The sequence below is a fragment of the Castor canadensis genome, chromosome 14 (genome assembly GCF_047511655.1).
Source record: "Castor canadensis chromosome 14, mCasCan1.hap1v2, whole genome shotgun sequence".
In the NCBI taxonomy this organism is placed as follows: Eukaryota; Metazoa; Chordata; class Mammalia; order Rodentia; family Castoridae; genus Castor; species Castor canadensis.
This window is the reverse complement of record NC_133399.1, coordinates 87743746-87763844: the sequence shown is the minus strand read 5'-3', so window position 1 is coordinate 87763844 and position 20099 is coordinate 87743746. Positions and strand designations below refer to the sequence as shown.

Sequence of the window (20099 nt, the reverse complement as noted above, 5' to 3'; positions counted from 1 at the left end):
TGAGGAAAAAAAAAAAGAAGAACCTAAATGGGGGCTAGTGGAGTATCTCAAGTATACAGTGTCTGTGTAGTAAGCGTGAGGCCCTGAGTTCAAAACCCAGCACTGCCCAAGCCCCCAAAAGAAGATAAATGGGATCTATTAAATAACCTATGCTCTATTCTATTATTGAGGAATAAAACTAAATGGAGGAGCAAGATTGTTGGCAGGAGTACTATCTCTTGCTTTTTAAAATGGTACATATATTAACAACAAATTAAAAAGAGAAAGCGTGCCTCAACTTCATTACATACATCAAAAGCTGTGATGTTAAGCATGTTTAAGATTCTGCTTCAAATCTTGGGCTGGAGATATAGCTCAGTGGTAGAATGCTTGCTTGGCAAGCACAAAGCCCTGGGTTCCGTCCCCAGTATTGCAAAACAAACAAGCAAAAACTCACCAAGAACCAACCAATCAAAACAAATGACTGGCTCTTCTTTTTTTTTTTTTCTTGTTTTGCGGTGCTGGGGAATAGAACCCAGGGCCTTACATGCTAGGCAAGTGCTTTTCCACTGAGCTACCTCCCAGCCTGTGACTGGTTCTTTACTATCACAATCATTCAAGATTGTTTAAAAATTTCATAAAATCTGAAATATTAACTATTCATATCTCCAAGTACACTATTTCCTTTAGGATAGGATAGTGGTTTCACAGAGGTAACAGTTACTGGTTATTATTTGAAAGCTAAAGTTTTATTTATTTTTTACACCTCACTTATATTTGTAATAAAATAAATTCCTGGAAGTTCTAGATAAATACCATAGAATTTTAAGCATAAGGGCATTACTCTGAAGAAACAGAAAATATTGAACCTGTATTTTTGTACACTTTTGAGTCTTAGCTTCAAAATCATGTGAACTGTGTGTTCCAAACTTTACCTGTTACTTATTGAGAAAAAATAGTCTCATCCTCTAATATTCATTATTGATTTTTGCCTCAAGTTTCCTCCTACATACACACACACACACACACACACACACACATATACACACACACACACACAGAGAAAAATCAGGTTATTGCCTCAGTCTATAGTACCAAAAATTATGAGGATAAAAAGATAAAATATCTACTTTCATATGAGACTATCCTCTTCATAGTTAATTTATACCCTTTCATTATTTTTACCAACCAAACACAATCACTGAGCCTAAAACTATAAGCATAAACTTGTTTAGAAAACTAGATTTTAGCAGTCTTTATTAACATAGCCTGAGAGTTTTATTACTCTGTTTTATTATGCGAAAGCAACATAATCTCCCAACATTTTAAGTATTCAACACATTCAAAGTTAAAATACAAACTCAGCCAGCCTTTAGTTCCAAACAGACACAATTTATCATTAAAGAAAAAGAAATCCAGGCTAGGCAGACTGAGGCAGAAGGATTGAGAGTGTGAGGCAACCTTGAAAATAAACAAAAAGAAAACCCAAGCATCATAAATACAGGAATGATAGCAAACAATAAAGGAAGCATTTCTTATACATCTCTGCAAATGCTGCTACTTATATTTTTGAGACAGGGTCTTAAGTCGGCCTTGAATTCACTATATTCTTGCCTCAGTGTGTGTATCACCACTCCTGGCAAAAGAAAGCATTTCTTTCAGTGATAAACAATCTAGATTTAAAGCCTAAATAAAAAATACATTCTGATTGAGCTCATATAAGGTTAAAAATGAATTTTTAAAATTTCAATATAGGAACACAAGTTAAGTTTGTGAAGAATACTAAAATGTAGAAAAAATGTAAATAAGCCAGTTTCAAAGTATTCAATTTCCTCAAACTCATATAATGATTAAAAATTAGTAATATTTAAACACAAGCAATAGAATTTCCTCTTACACAGTACCTTCACTCTGACAGGGCAGTGAAAGAATAATAAGATGATGCTAATGATTTTATTTTTAAAATAATAAAATATTTAAAAAAGTAATAATATTATTGAGAAATATGTAATTTTTATATTATAATTCTGAGACATTAGGAAGCCTAAGGTAGAAATGTAACTACTGGAAATACGTTTTTTTTATTAAAGCCTAGCAATTTAGATTAACTTATTAATTCTGTGTTGGATTTCCATCTAGAAATTATTTAAAGTCTTATAAAAAGACTTGTTTCTAGATTATTCTTTATCATTATGAAGTTACATTTTTAAGTAATGAGACTTAAATAATCTTTGATAAAGAATATTAGAAAATCCAGAATTTAATGATTCTTCTGTTTGGTAACATTTTCAGGACTCAAAAGAAGAAAACGAAAACATGCACGTATGATTGTTTATAAGTATATAATGCTATTTAAAGAGTAACTAAGGTTCAATAAGACAGGTTCTATCCCACAAAACGTTCTTAGATTTGTAAGCTGAATGTAAACTGGTATAAGAGCTGCTACAATTTCTATCCTCTCTTTCAGTTCAGCAAGTAGACTGTTTTATCACCTTGCCTATTAATATTGCCTACTTCATTGGTGAAATGGTTGTTAGTGAAAACAAAAAGTAAATGAAATTTTTACCAGCTAGCAAGCATAAATTTTGATAAATAAAAATATGTACACAAAAACACATCTATATACTCTCTTTGAAAACAGTAACATTTGAGAATTATTTAATTTTTTTAGGTATGTCTTTTCTACTTATGGGAAGCACAAATTAACCAGAGATGTGACAACTCCAAGTTTTAGAATATAAATTCTCACTTCAGAACTTTGTTTAATTTTTACAATGATCTGGCAATTTTTGACTCAGAATAAACTGATACGTCTCAACTGATCACTATAAAGTGACCTTTTTGCTATAAAGTCAATTCCTATTTTCTTTTCTACTTTTTCTAATATTAAAATTGACTTATGATAACTGTACCTTTATTTTTTCTAGAATTTAATAAACAGCAACTCAAAATCCAAGTCAAATTTACAAGAAATTATTTCATAATATATACATGTTAGGGAGAATGATGATGAGGATGAACCTAAGCAAGGTACATTGTAAGTACATATGGAAATGTCACAGTGAAACTCCCTGACATACACCAACAACTAACATAGCCTTATAAATTTTTTTAAATGAGAAGATTAGGCACAACTGTGTTTAGAGAGATCTGAGTCACAATCGATGGGCTTAACTTACCCTTGCCAGAGAAGCTCATCATTAGCAAGGTCCCGCCAAACACACGAAGCCAAGCAGAGGTCAGTTGCATTCAGGTAGGACAAGATGGTAAAGCTTAGCTCAGGAGGCAGCATTTCCAGATTAATGAATCCTTCCTGTTCTTTACATTTCCTTGCTTTCAAAAGATGATAAATGTCAATGCCTCCTTGGACTTGTTTACGGTGATTGGTATTAGAAATGCTGCCTGCAGCCATTCTCCTGCTCTGCTCTCTGGGTAGGTAGCCTTGCTCACTATAGCCTTCCTGTTGTAGCTGCTGGTTTCTGGCCACTCTCCACAGCCCTTGACCCATCTGCAAGCCTGGGAGAAAGCCAGAATGTAATAAAGGTGACATTAAAAATGTAAACCATTTTTCCCTCTGGTATAACAAATCTGACATGAAGCATTCATCTATCAGAATTAAAATTCCACATGAAAGCCTCGTAAAACCAGTAGTATATTATCAAGAATAGTTGGAACATCTTAAGTGCAAAACTTGGAATAGAGAAAGTTTAAGAAATATTTGTTTTATCATCACCTTTATCCTAGCTTGCTAAATACTTTTAAAGTCTACAGGTGATATAATCATTTTTCATGTGGTAAGATTTAAAAGTTACTGATATCCTAAAGACTCTTACAAATTATAATTATGTGGACTTATGGGCCAGTATTAAATACAGCTCTGATCAGAGCACAGGACTTTAGTTAAAAAGTCTCCAGACACTGCTTTTTATCACAATTTAGGCTAAGCTAAGCTAGCTCCTTTTAACCAAACTCCCAGATGCATAACAGCTGTGAAACAGGCTTTTAGTTTAATTCCTGCCAGTCTACACTTATGTTGTAGACTGTAATAAAATGTAACATAGGCCCTGAAGTCTAATTCAAAAACCTTATAAATTAGACACCTAGAACTCCAGAATAAATAGCTCAGTAATAACTATCTGGGTTTTTTTGGTTACTTTAAATTAAAAATCATAATTTGGATTACTTTTCAAATTTTTTTCCATATAATCCTGTATGGATTCCTCTGAGGTACTGGGGAAAGGCACAAGAAGGTCTGTTCTAGTTGCCTCCACCTCCATGTGCTCCACTTTCCATCTAGTACATGTATTAGACCTCCCTGTATACAAATATTTATAAATGACTAGCTTACACTTCTTTCTTGGTATTGCCTTTAAAATAAGTAGTTTTTCCCCAGTGAATAAATTCATTGAGGAAAACTAAATCAGGAAGAATTTTTAACTAATACAAATAATTACTTTCATGATCTCTTTTTCAAATAAAATATTATTGTTTGAATTAACTCAAGTTAATTACTAATTAGTTTGTGTTTCAAAAAACCTTGGAAAAAACACTGATTTTCACATAAAAATCACGAAAAAAGCCAAATTGAATAGTATGACCTAGACTTAAATGAGTGGTTTTGTTTAAGCAAAACAAAGCAAAAAAGAGAAAAAAGGAAAATAAAAGAAAAAAACCCAGAAAGACTTCCCCCAAAAGACCCCAAACTGGTGACCAGAAACTTTGAAAATTCCTAGGAATAACTTGAACATTGAATACAACTTCAAAGGATGCCAAAGACATTATTTTTTCTATATTAAAAAAAGAAATAATCCACATGTATAATTACTAAATTTTGGCTACTGTCAGGAGAATGACTACTATATTAGGTCACTTATTGATAAAAAAGAAACGGAACGATGCAGGGTAATTTTTTAACTCACCACTCTTATCACCTTAAGCTCTCAAAGGTGGCATGTGTTGTGAGTGTTGTGAGTGTGTTGTGAGTGTGTTGTGAGTGTTGTGAGTGTGTTGTGAGTGTTGTGAGTGTGTTGTGTGTTGATTAGCAACCTAGAGACCCAGTATAAGTATTGCCATATTTCACACTCTCACAGAGAGTGTGTTGTGTGTTGTGAGTGTTGTGAGTGTTACAAGTGTGTTGTGAGTGTTGTGAGTGTGTTGTGAGTGTTGTGTGTTGTGAGTGTTGAGTGTGTTGAGTGTGTTGTGAGTGCTGTGTGTTGTGAGTGTGTTGAGTGTTGTGAGTGTGTTATGAGTGCTGTGAGTGTATTGTGAGTGTGTTGAGTGTTGTGAGTGTGTTATGAGTGCTGTGAGTGTATTGTGAGTGTGTTGTGTGTTGTGAGTGTGTTGAGTGTGTTGTGAGTGTTGTGTGTTGTGTGTTGTGAGTGTGTTGTGAGTGTGTTGTGTGTGTGAGTGAGTGTGTTGTGAGTGTGTTGTGAGTGTTGTGAGTGTGTTGTGTGTTGTGTGTGTGAGTGTGTTGTGAGTGTTGTGTGTTGTGAGTGTGTTGTGAGTGTTGTGTGTTGTGAGTGTGTTGTGAGTGTTGTGAGTGTGTTGAGTGTTGTGAGTGTGTTGTGTGTGTGAGTGTGTTGTGAGTGTGTTGTGAGTGTTGTGAGTGTGTTGTGAGGGTTGTGTGAGTGAGTGTGTTGTGAGTGTGTTGTGAGTGAGTGTTGGTGGTGAAGGTTACAGAGAGAAAGAACACATTAATGATTTTAAAAAGAAAGCTTTTGTACAAAAGAAAACCTTTCCCTCCCTACCACACACACCACAATAATGGTATCAGTTTATAAACAAGTAGTTAAGCTAGAAAAATTAAATCTTAAAAATTATAGAATATTAAGAAAATGAAAAGGCAAACCACAAACCGGGAAAAAATATTTGCAAAACAAATACACAATAAAGGACTGGTATCCAAACATTTTTATACAGAGAACTCTTGAACTCAACAATAAGAAAATGAACAACCCACTTAAAAATGACATCTCAGTAGGGAGTCTAATATCCCCATACCTTAGGCATTTGGCAAATTCTGTTTATCCTTTTCCCTATTTAGAGGAAAAAAGATCTCAATAGACACCTCACTAAAGATATACACATGGCAAATAAGCATATAAAAAGATAATCAACATAGGTCACCAGGAAATTGCAAAATAATACAATGGGATATTACTATAAACCTATTAGATAGTACTACAGAATGACTATACCAAATCCTGGTGACGACATATGAATGCAAAATGACATATCCTTTAGGAAGGTGGTTTGGCTGTTTTTTACAAAATTAAAACATACTTTTACAATATGATTCAGTCTTCTCAATTCTTGGTTTTTAATTTAAGAAAAAAATTGGAAACTTATAGTCACATAAAAACACGCACATTAACGTTTACAGCAGCTTTATTCATAATTTCCAAAGTTTATAAGCAACTATGATGTGCTTCAAAGGATATCCATACAATGGAATATTACTTAGCACTAAATAATGAGTTATTGAGTCACAGAAGTCATGGAGGAAACTTAAATATATATTACTAACTGAAAGAAGACAATCTGAAAATATGATTCCAAGTATATACTATTCCACTTATATACTATTCTAGAAAAGGCAATACTATGGAGAGAGTAAAAATTATTAACAGAAAAAAAACACAGAATGTCAAAAATTTGTAAGGAGTTTTACATTTAGTTAATGTTTAAAAATGCAGTATCACATAAAAAATAAGTATACTTATTTTTTGATGCAAGTGCAACATTTTATTGTTGCAAGAAAATGTCTACAAATCACATTAGTTGCTAACCTCAACATGCTAGTATCTGTTATCCTTTTAAATAAATTTATTCCTCTGTTTGGCTTTTGCATCACTAAGTAATCAAACATGGTAACTACCTTGTCTGAAGTCTTAAGATTTAAGGCATTTAATAACAATTTCTGTGTACTTCCCTTACAGCATCTTTCTAGTGGCATATGGTTAAACAGATGTTGTTACTCTTAGAGCTGTTGCTAGGGAACAAAAATCAGGGTGATTTCCCTAGGCTCTGGACTTTAATGAGGATTGCTTAAATTGAGCACTGGATTCAGGAAAGCATCTAGCAGGTAGAAAGAGACAAAGCCAGCAGCTGTTCTTAAAAAAAAATTATGTGGAGGGTGGACGGTTGAGGCTCACATATACATGGTTCAGACAAATAAAACGCCAAAATTATTCCTTGTTTTCTACTATTCACTGCTCAACAATACTAAAAATTGAGTCTTTGGGACATCTTTTTCCCTTTAAGTAGTTCTTTTTTTTTTTTTTTTTTTGATACTGGGTGAACACAGTATGATAAATCCACTTCAAAAAAGATTAATAAGTTTAGCATATTTATAGTGTTCCATCCCCACTCCCAGTCCTTCTCAGGGTAATAGGGACATAGAATAAGGTAACTCAGAAAAGTGAAAAAAATTTTGAAAAAGACACAACATCTACTGTATAAGTTGTGAAGCAACTCATGGATGAAGCATAGTGTATGGACTTTGAAATCAGACTGATGTTAGTTTGAATACTGAATCCATTTAGTCATTACTTACAGACCTTGGGAAAGATACTTGGTTATTTACTCTAAGCTTTAGTTTTTTCATATGTAAGGTGAAAAAATAATAATGACCAAAATAACACTTCAATAATATAGCTAAAAAGTTGCTATATTAAATGAGATAATACATATAAAGTTCATTGCATGATAATCATTTCATGTAGATACTGCTTTGTTGTAACAAAATCATTATCATGAGGTGAGAATGATGAACACTTTCATTACTCAGTGAAATACATGGACTTCCTGATGTTCCGCTTCATGAATAAATTAATTTGCTCATGTTGATACTTGTATAGCTTTGTAGGACTTGTACACATAATTCTTCATCTCCTATGTTACCTCATATTTTGGCTAATTTTTTTCTTTTTGTAAATACAATTCCTTGATAAAAATGATCAATGTCCCCTAAAACCCACTCATCTTCCACAAAAAAAAAAATTAAAACTGAAAATAATGCCAATAGTAGTGTCACAAAACAGGTATTTGCGTTACCTGTCAACATCCGGCTCTAAAAGAGATTTAAAATATAATAGTTACATGCTGGGCTCTTGTATGATTTCAAATTGTTGAAAACCCGATTTCAAGGTATTAGACTTTTAGATTTGACTTAAAATCTGAATAACATCTGGTATAAAGACTTTTTAACATTGAAAAATAGTATTATAAATGATATAGTATTCACTTGTGGTAACTACTTGATCAAAATGTGAGCTGCATATTGAAATCACTGAAATATGCCAAAGATTTCACATTGAAAAGTAAAATTTTTGTATTTTCAGCTACTACTTTTGGTATATATATGGATTTTTGTGATGAAATCACTACTGGTAATTTATTTGTTCACTCAAAATAGGTTATGGAAAATGGATAATTAATCTACTTCATGTACAAATTAAAGAAACAGAATTACTTTTTATTATATCCATGGTGGTTATATTGCTGCAAAATCTGAATTAATGAATGCTGAGGCATTGCTCCCTCAAAAAATTTATGGGGTTAGATTCTTGCAGTGGTCAAACAGGGAAATGAAATCCATGAGAGCAAGGATTTCTACTTTCCTAGAATTATACAAACATGGCTGCCAATTAATCCTGATAATTACAGTAGTCAAGTAAAATAGTCTGTGGGTCTCAAGGCCATTATATACTATTTTGGTTTTAAGGCAAAAATATTATGCCCAATTCTTCACTGACCACAAATGCACTTGTGCAGCACGTAGTGAACAGGGGTTTCTGAAGCCTTATACTAATGGCTGTTGAGTGGGAATTGGTAACCAAATTGAGTGACCTTGAAGTTAATATCTATCAAACAACAGATATTATCTTCTGCATAGGAATTTCATATTTTGCCTTATTTATTGTTGTATCTTACCTTTCAAACTTAACTTTCAAACTTTCCTGTCCCTAAAGTCCTATGCTGCTGAGGCATAGTACTTGGGATGACATAAATGGAAAGTTACAAGATTCCTGAATTATTAAAAAACAAAAAAAGCCTTGGAAAAATCTATAAAACTACATAAAGTTTAAATAGCTAAAGCTTCCTTTATAGAATAAAGGGCAACTACCACATATGAAAAGGATTTCAATGTACTTTTTTAATATAGAAAGACAGTCTAGAAACATGCAGAAAGGAAAACAGTTTATATATCTTGTAGAATCCTAAGAGATTTGGGACTCCAAAACACAAGATAAGGAAGGAAAAATTCAGAGTGAAATGAGTAGTAAAATCAGAGGTTTATCACCTCTGGGTCATTGTTTCCTTACTTACACAATAATAATATTTATCCCCCTTTCTATTCGGGAAGAGGCAACCAACAGCAGGAAGTAAGGGAGGACAAAAGAGGGTAACGGAGGAATATCATCAAAATACATTATATACATGAATGAAAATGTCATGATGAAACTCATTATTTTGTACAATAAAAAGTGAAAAATCTACCTTTTATGATGTCTGTTGAAAATTAAATGAAATAACAGGTGTATATGGAAAAATAGACCACAATCTGTCTTCCCAACACATTATATCACATGTAAATTGATTAGGCATTCACTGCAACCCTCTCTCTTACCTGGACAAAATGAAATATCTTCTCTAAAGAAACTAAATGGCCCTAGAAAGAAGACTCCCTTCCATGACCCTCCTAACATCAGTAAGAAGCGTAGCATAATGGCTGTCAAACCAATCACCCTGAAGCAAGGGTGATGAGCTTATGAAGGTTATACATCTATAAGTCAACTCTTTAGTGCCTCAAAGACCCAATGTTAATAATTAAAATATGGCTGAAATGTGCAAAACAATTACTTGGTTAATTTTTCCCCCTGATTTTATACAGTGACTTTTCAGTAAAAGTTAACAATTTTACCAGACATATTTACAAAATCTTATACTCCTAACATATTACATATTTTGAGGGGTTGCCTGCAGTAGATATTCACTAAATCTGCCCTAAGGGAATAAGGCAAAAAGGTGCATTTTTCTCCCAACTGTCACCTTTCAGTTCACTTGGAAGCCCCTCAATGGCTAGCAAATATACTCCTAAGGCAATCTTTCTTAAATGTGGACTATCAATATCTAGTAAGCTCAAGGCAAATCAAAATAAAACAAAAGCAATGAAATAAAGTCAAAAGAGACATTTGCAGTGAATCTAATGAAGTTCCTATTGATCTAACTTGGGACAATTTGGGCATCAAAATGAAAATGGGAATAATAGACTGTAATCCATACCATAAAAAAAGAATCACCAACTCTACACAGATGATCAATGAATACATAATTAAAGGAGAAAGGACAGTTCTTTCTCAATAGTACAATGTTAATAAAGAGAGAAAAAATAATGGAGTTAGAAAAATCACCATTTTACAACCGTCAAAGGAAAAAAAAAGCAAGAATTATCATTGGATACAGAACAGAATTTGATAAAGAATAGAACATCTGTCCTGCCTGGAGCAGCGGGAGGAGGGAAGAGGTGGAGAAAGGGCGTGGAAGGGTGAATATAGTGCAAATACTGTGTACACATATATGTAAAGGGAAAAATGATAGCTGTTGAAACTATTCTAGGAATGGGGGAAGAGGAGATAATGGGTGGAGGGGTGAATTCAAGTATGATATATTAAGAACTTTTAAAAATGCAATAATGTACCCTTACCCAGCACAACAATAATAAATAAATATATAAAAGAATAAGGTAATTCTATGAGTGTTTTCATGACAAAAAATTTAACAATTTAGATAATCTGGAAATGTCTTGAAAAATCAAAGTTATTAAAAATGACAGATGAGTAAGACAAAAACCAAAAATAAATGGATAAAAGAATCGAATATTTACGTAATCTGAAAGTTTCTCCCCACATACTACTCATTAATTGCAAAATAAAGTTAAGAAATCAGATACCACATCCAAATGATAAAAGATAGCATCTATTTTATCAGAAAAGGCAGATAGACATTATGTGCCTCTGGATGTGATACCCCAAGATGGACATATCATTAATTATATTGTATTCTAGCTAAAATCCATAACATGACTCTAATCATAAGAAATGTCAGAGAAACTCAAATCAAATCTACAAAAGAGTAAAATGTTCTTTTTCAAAAATGCTAAGGCCATGAAAGTCAAGAAAGCATAAGCAAATATTTACAGAGTAAGGGAGACTAAAACTGTGACATCTAAATGCATAAGCAGGAAGGATCCTGTACTAGAAAATAATTGCTATAGAGGACATTGGGATAATTGAGAAACTAGACATTTGGGGTGAAAACTAGATAAAAAATATTGTATCAATGTTAAGCTTCCTGCATTTGATAACTATACAATGGATATATGAGAGTATATTCTTGTTCCAGCATTAAGATGATATATACAACCTTTCTATAATGACACAGAAAATGACACCTATGTTCTGTGTAGAGAAAATAATAAAGCAAAGTGGCAAAATGTTAAAAATTGGTGAATATGTGTAAAGAGTATACAAAAGTTATTTTTATTAACATATAACCTTCCCCTGTAACCAGAAATCTAGTGGTTGTGGAATCCAAGCATGCAATTTGAAAAAAAAAACTGGTGTTTCAGTTTGTGTACTCAGTTCAAGAATTATGGTCCTAGAGCTCACTGTAATACAAACTGAAAGCCATTACTAAGGAAATAGCCATTATAGTATGAAAGTAGTAGAGGACCCTCTAAGGGAAAATATCAAAACATTAAATAAGAATTATTTTTGCTAAAAATTTTTAAAGGGCAGTTAAATTCTTTTCAACAAAATAGAAAAATACCTCTTGAACTCTTTTTTTGATGTGGACATTTAGTTCTTAGAATTTCTGTGTTCCCTCTTTTTGTGCATAACACTGAAGCACATGGCAGGAGCTGTTAGAGCCACAAGATGGCAAAGGCATTCTACCATCTGGTTCTTCACCACTGGGTCTCTTCTGTTTTTCCTCTGTCATTGCTTATTACCTCTCCTTTGCTCCCAGCTGCAGCTGCTATTTCAGGGTACTGTTCATGTGGAAAGCATGCGGACTTTCATGTGAGAAAGTATCAGTATTGAACTTCAATACACAATTTGATTAGCCTATAATCTCTGGTCCTCAGTTTTCTCATTAGTAAAATAATGGATAATAATTCTTATTCCATGGGACTTAGAAGGGTAATATTCAGAGAATCTAACCCATAGTAAGACCTTTAGGATAAAAGTTGGATTTGTATTCATTCCTTCTATCACCTCTAAATGATAACTTTTATTTTTGGTTTTCCATTCCAGATTATCTGATTATTTTGGATTTAATGACATAAGCAGTCATAACCTGATCCTAACATTAATTTAGTTATCCATGAAATCTGGAGAAACAGAGTTTTGCTAGGACAAAAAGAACAGGAAATATATAAATTAAATTGAAGTTAGCTTTGCTTAGTACTACATATAAAAAGTTTGATAAATAAGGTCAATTATTTAGTTGACAGTAGGTGACAATAGAGACATCTTTTCAGCAGTTAAGAACTATCATCATCTGTAATCACTATTGGCATGATCTAGAAAGAACTGCAAGAGCTCATGGGAAGACAAACAAGTCAAAGGTCCTTTTGGAAATACCACAAAATATACCTGTCAATTAATAAGAAATTTCTACTGTAGATTTTAATAACACCCTCACATTCCCAGAAAACTGAATTATAAAGAGTTTTGTGGATAGCATATTAATTTAGACCTTTCAAATCAATGTATCAATTGTATTTTTAGGCTTATTAATTAATTTTTTTATTGTTTTTGGTGCTGAGAACCAAACCCAAGGCCCTGCCCATGCCAGGCAAGTGCTCTAGTACTGATCTACACCCCCAGCCCCTGGTTTTTTTTTTTTTTTTAGCTATTTTAGATGTGTAACCCAGGCTAGCCTAAGTTCATGATCTTCCTGCCTCAGCATTCTGAGTGCTGGAATTACAGATGTGTACCACCACACTTAGCCTACATTTCTTGATTATAATATCAACTCAAGGATAAATCCATTCAGATAATCTTGATAATTTATTTTGGAATTCACCTATCATGTTATGATTTTATTCAATGTATCAGAACATTTATTTATTACAATAAATACAGTTAAATGTTAGGCAAAATATGTAAACATAAAACATAAAATACATACATGTATGAGTGTATATATATTTTTTGCCTGTACAGTTACATGGTAATTACTCATTAATAATTACCATGGGACTGCACAAAGCAAGGTCACAGTTCCAACATACATTAGTTTCAGTTAATATGATACCATGCTGACATTCATCATTCAGAAATGATAATGAATGACCAATATCATTCATAGATGAGAAGAGGTAATCATGTATTTTTGAAAGATTTCTATGAAGAATTATTTTGGGGGGACTGTATAATATCCAAAAGCAGCTGTGGCTTTAGAGGAAAAATAGGAGTAAAGTTGAAAGGACTTGCCCATTGTGCAATGGATTAAAAATTTATTACTATATGCAAAGCAGAGAGAAAAAAATCAACCTTTTTTCACAAGTTAAGTTACCCGAATTTCCACAACTCCCGTTATACATAAATTATCTCACTGTTTCATAAGTAGTTCTACTTAAATGTATATTGTTTTGTTTATCTTTTAAAGGTTCAGAGAAACTGGTTAGCATTATTCTTGGAATAATCCTTCAGGCAATTAAAAGTAAATTATCAAATCAAAAGAAAACATGACACAATGCAAAATAGTACTTAGTACTTCTAAGCACTAAGATAAGGAGTTGTTTCCACATAATAGGCTACATAGATAAATCCAGAATCAAACACAGTGCCTTGAACCTATACTCATTAAATATCTGTTGAATGATTGAATTAAATAAAGCTTGACCAAAACTCACACTTTTACAAAAATTAACTCAAATCATAGAGATATATGCAAAAAGAAAACTATGTAACTTTTGGAGGGTGGGTGTGGTAGCAGATATCTGTAATCCCAGCACTCAGGATGTTGAGACAGGAGGACTGAGAGTTCAAGGTTATCCTGTGCTGCATAGTGAGTTTGAGACTAGACTAGGCTATATAGTGAGACCCTATCTCAAAAGAGGAAAAATAAACCACCACCAACAAAAAAACTTCTGTAAAACAGGTAGAAGGAAATCTTCAGGACCTAAGGCTAAGAATTCTTTACTTCTTAGACCTGCATCAAAAGCTTGATCTATAGGAGTAAACATTAAGAAAATGGACCTTACTGAAATTAAAAATCTTTGCTCTTTGAAATCTCATATTTTGAAGGTAAAAGTATAACATACAGATTGAGAAAATATCTGCAAACCACTTATTTGACAAAAACCCAGTATCTGGAATATATAAATGATCCTCAAAACTCAATAGTCAAACAATGAACAAAGCCATTAAAATAGGCAAAAGACATGGACTGCCATTTAACCAAAGAGGATATGCAATGGCAGACAGGCACTTAAGAAGCTGTTGAGCATGATTAGCAAGAGGGAGACAGGTATAGGCACAAAGCAAAGTGTGAGGAATTCCTGTGGGGTCACAACGGCTCAGCATCTCAACTGTGGAGCTAGGTATATGAACCTATACATAACATCTACACATGTACACTTTTTGAATAAAAATAGGATAGGACATTGATAGGATTTTATCAATGTCAATATCCTGGTTGTTAAAGTACATTATAATTCTCAAGGTGCTAACAGGGAAGCTAGATAAAGTGTACAGAGAATCTCTCTGTATTTCTTACTCCATACATACCTACAGTTGTCTCTACAAAAACAGAAGAGAGAACTGTACATTTAAATAAGTAAATTTATGGTACATAAATGATAAACTAAACAAAATGTTTTCACTCATCATCATTACTGCTGCTGCTGCTGTATGTGCAGTGCTGGGAACTGAACCCAGGCCTTGCACTTCCAGGGAAGCACTCAGCCACTGAGCTACACCCCAGGCCCAAATACATAACAGAAGAGCCAATTTAAAAAATCTAAATGTAGGTATTTAAGTATTTTTGACTTTCTTTCAATTAATTTCTAGTTTTATTATATTGAAATTAGAAAATGTAGTCTATATAATGTCTGCTTTACAGAAATGTATAGTGAATTTCTTAGAGGGTGAGTATAAAGTTTCGATTATTCTATAATTTGGTGTGTGGTCTTATGTATTTCAAACAAGATTCTGAGATTCTATTTGCTATAAAATGGGGGAAATCACTCCTTTATATTTTACAGGGTTGCTATGAGCCTAAACTAAAACAGCATCTTTTAATTGGAAAAGCAGTATGTAGTCTCTGGCTTAGCTTTTAAGAATTTAATGCAAAAATCTAAGAAGCAGTTAGACTGATAAGACATGATTTTTAGACATAGTTTTCTCAATTAAAAAAATAGAAGTATAGTTTTAGTCTAAAAAGCTGCTGTAACAACATACAGCAATTCCTAATTAGAAAACACTACCAACAAAAGATTAAAAACAAACTACATCAGTTATATCAACACTGAAAAGAAATAAAATAGTTTTCCATACTATTTACTTCCAGTAGATGGTTACATTTATAAAGAGATGGTACTTTTGACTATAATACTTGCTCTCTTTTCAAAAGAATATTTCTATAAAAGAGTAAGAATAGAAATTATTTTATTAATAGGTCTTACATCTAATATACAACTTACCTATAAAATATTAAGAAGATTTAATCAAAACATCCCTATGTAACAAATTAAACAACAAATAAAGTCTTATTAATATAGTAAAAGGGTAACTGAACTAATACTTTTAGTAGTTTCATTTTCCTGAGAATTCAAATGCCACATGCCATGGAGATAACCATATGCAATGAAGAATGGTTTATATACCGCTCTGCTATTTAAAATCTACACAGTGAAAGATGGAAATAGAAGACTCTGGAGGTGTGAAGCAAATATTCTGATTAAATGCTTTTGTTTGAGGCAAAGCAGTCCCAAAAAGCTCTTTCTGAGGAAACAGTGCTAAGTCATTGGAATGTGATAACTGACTACCCTCATCTAAATACTCATTATAAATGGTTACTTTTCCTTAATATTTATTAGGCATTTAAATATTGAAATCTATAAATAAATATCCTACCTCAGACAAAATATGTACAAAAGAGTTATCTCTAAAATATAAATTCTATTGACTTTTAAAAAAGAGAAGGAAATTCACGTTTTAGAAATTTTCAGTGTTTATGAAGTAAAAACTAACAACTTGATGTTTTCTTGTTTTAGGCTTTAAAAATCTTTATGTAGCATAAAGTGATATTATTCAATGACATAAGAATGTGGGAGAGTCTATGAGAAAATATTTTTTGTGAGACATTTAGAATCAGATTGGCAGCCTGGTATTTATTTCTTTACATCCAAAAGAATAGACCACCAAAGTAGTTTAGAATACACTGGGTAGAGAAAGTTTTAAAGAAAAAAGTTAAGAAAAAAAAAAAACCCTGATAACCAACTACACTCCTCAATTTTAAAGGCAACAATTGCAGAGAAATGAAAGAAGTGTAAGTCCACAAGGAGGTCTTTCTAAGGAGAAAAGGGAAATAGCTAAGTACTAAGAGGTCACAAGGAACATTAAACACATAAAAAAGCCCCCACTCATTAAATTTAAAGATCTGGTCCTGCAACAGCAGTTTGTTCTTACTAAAAGGCATACCATTTGTAGGGATTTTTTTTTCATTCAAAAAGATTAACAATATTACTTTGCTTTCTGAATGTTTTTGTCACTGTTCTTTATTTTCATTCTATAATGAGTGCTACCAAAAATGGCATCTAAATATAAAAATGAAGATTTGTTATTTATTCATTGTCAAAAATCTGAGAATATTAAGTTTAATTTCTTTAGTTTGTTTTGAAAGAAATGTTTCATTGTCTGTTTTAACTTGTAAATAAAATAAATATCATACTTCTCACCACTGGTTCTTAAATGCACTACTATTTCCCAGCACAACTATATCAGCAGCAGCCATGACAACAATCCCAGTCCACTTCCTCAAGTGTGTACTGCACTCTCATGCTCAATAACCACAACTGCCTTTCCTATGAGCAATGTGGAATTAAAAAACAAAATGAAATCATAGTTCTCACTGAATTACTTCTATACTAAATATTAGATACTGAAATAAAATATTGAGGGGTAGCCTGAATTAGGAGCAAAGTAAAAAATGAGATGAGAAAATATTTAATAGTAAAAACAGACTAACAGAAAACATGATTGATTTGATTCAGATTATTTTTTTAGGGAGTTGTGAGAATTGAGCAAGTCACTTAAATTGTAGTTTCACTTTTCTCACCTGTAAAACAAGGATTTTGAGCTTGATGATCTCCAAAGTATCTTTTAGCTATAAATTTCTATAATTCCAAAAACACTTGTAATTTAGTTAAGAAAAAATATCTAAGGCATCCAAACTGGAAAGAGGTAAGTAAAATTATCTCTGTTTGCAGGTGATATGAATTTATAGGTACAAAACCCTAAGGATTTGCAAAAAGAAAACAAAGGCAAAAATCCTTTAGAATTGATAAATTAATTTGGCAAAGTAGCAGGATAATAATTCAACATGCAAAAATGAGTTCTATTTAAACATACTAACAATGGACAATCTGAAAAGGAAGTTAAGGAAAAACAATTCTATTTACAATAAAAGGAAAAGAATAAATTTTTTTTAGAAATTAACCAAGCAGGTGAAAGACTTCTTCAATGAAAAATACATTGCTGAAAGAAATGAAATACATTAATAAATGGAAACACATGCACATTCATGGATTGTAAAACTTATTGTTATAATGTATGCTCCCACTTATATAAAGAACTTGGACAGTTAAAATCACTGACAGAAAGTAGAATGGCGATTGCCAGGGACTGGGAAAAGGGGTGGGGATATAGTGTTCAATGAGTATGAATTTTTAAAAGAATTATAAAGATGAAGATGAGATGAATGGTAGTGATAGTGGCAATATCATGAATATATTTAATACCACTGAATTATACCTTTAAAATGGTTAAGATGGTAAATTTGTTATGTATATTTTTTACCATAGTTGAAAAGCTAAAATGAACAATTCCATGATTCTATGAAAATAAAGCAAGAAGGAAAAACACCTAAAAAAACATAAAATGAAGAGGTGATGGAGTTGTATGGATGTGCATATGTGTTTAATATCAATTTTTCACACCTCTTTTTTGCCCACCTCCACAATTTGTACAAAAAACTAGACAGTATGAACAGGTAGGGCCTCTTCAGCCTTGGTTTACTTGCTAAAATCTGGTTCTTTCATTCAAACAGTTTATGAAATCCTATGCACTCTATTCCTGAAGAATATAAAAATGACTAATTACAGAATTAAACTCCCTAAATCTGCTGTCTAAACTCGAAAGCACATGTTCTTGTTTTACCTCTATATCACTAAAGTACTTTCCCCTGCATATGATATAGATTATTCAAGTCAGTCAAAGATGTTTTACTTTATTTTAGAATCCATGCCAAGAAATTTCTTACAAAAACAATGAGGGAAAAGGAAAACAGGAAACATGAATTGCCAGGAATAGGTATCTTTCATTAATACTGCTTTAAAATATTACTTAAGTAAAATAATTCAATAAAAGAACAACACGAGTTTCATGCATGTTAGTGTTTTATATATAGATACACACACACACACACACACACACACACAGATATGTTTAGTATTAATAGCTTTGATCCATTATCGTGAGCCAGTGAGTAGAGTAGCCTGCTTCCAAATCTGCATTAAGATGTAGGAAAAAATTGGATAGATGTATATTACCAATTGGTTAAGTAATGAGCTATAAAGTCATAAATTTGAATAACTAATTTCAGTACACTGTGATCAAAGAAAAGAACAATCTCTTAGTAATTCAATTTTTTATATTGTGAAATGAGGGAAATATTTGTTAATCTAGCAAAAGCATAGTAAACACACAAAATATTCTCCTCTAGACTGATCATATATAATAAATTTTGAAGAGCATTTTGGGTTATCTAGAAGTTATTAGCATAAAACAGTTTGTGGATGGAAGATTTACAGCTGTGTTGTTTTCTTAAGCATTAGTTAAAATTTTTTTCAGGCATCTAAAGGGCCCAAAATTATAGTAGTTAAATTGGCTGAAACCTATTATAAATGAAGTACATTAACCTGATCGGGAGCTACCAACTTAAAAGCCAAATTTATAATTTGAGATCTGCCCTAGTCAGCTTGGTGGCTATCAAGAGATAAACCCGAAGAATTATTTTACTAACAGAAAAGGATTTACAATGTCCTTCAAACCTGGAAGCGGCACAGGTAGTTTTAGTGTGGGTCATAATCAAAACAGTATCGAACAAACTCTGCGTACTGTGCCTTTTATTTCTAATAAGGTTATATGGCTGAGCTGGTGACATGTAGCCAGGTCATATAGAAAGAAGGTATCTGCCACTTAATGATGATTAAATGAAACAACCAAAATATATTTCTGAGATATATCTCTCCCATCTCAATTTGATCACACCAACACAAAGGCGCCCAATGACCTGCATTTTATCTGTACTTATCCCTACACTTTTCCAAAAGTCTTTCCTCCTTAAAAGCTATCTTCTCTCATGTTTATTTTGAACCAGTTTTTCTTATCTTTCTTTTATTCTGAGTCAGGGTCTCACTATACAGCCCAGGCTGGCCTTGAACATGTAATTCTCTTGCCTCAGCATTCAGAGAACTGGGATTACAGGTTTGAGCCACCATCCCTGGCTTGATTCAATTTCAACTATGTAAAAGGGCAGTGGAAAAGAAACACACAATCTGGAGTTGTAATATCTTCTGCTCATGTAGCCCTTAAAAAACACAAATATTCATCTCACACAAAATATCTCAAGAAAAATGTGAAACAAGCTTCTTTAGATAATTCGTAGGAAAAAAGACAAAAATAAAAGAACTCTTTCCAGAAAAGTTAATAAATAAGCTTATTTATTTCTTTACAATCTGACATTTTCCTTGGCTGAATGGATTTCCCTTACACATTTTTTGCTCAGTTATTCTTATCAATTAATACTAAAAGTTATAACCCAGG

The 20099-nt window shown here is 32.5% G+C and overlaps 1 protein-coding gene across 3 annotated transcripts in view; it reads right to left on the bottom strand.

Annotated features, from left to right (window-relative positions):
* Window positions 1-20099, bottom strand: part of Fbxo8 (F-box protein 8) — a 43311-nt gene that overhangs the window by 21354 nt on the left and 1858 nt on the right. For 2 of the 3 annotated variants that reach the window (XM_074054969.1, XM_074054970.1), the window contains exon 2: window positions 3159-3495. The exons of the other annotated variant lie outside the window; for it this stretch is intronic. In XM_074054969.1, coding sequence (XP_073911070.1) covers window positions 3159-3487 — 329 coding nt within the window. In that variant the 5' untranslated portion in view covers window positions 3488-3495. The remainder of the gene's footprint in view (window positions 1-3158; window positions 3496-20099) is intronic. 3 annotated transcript variants of the gene reach the window in all.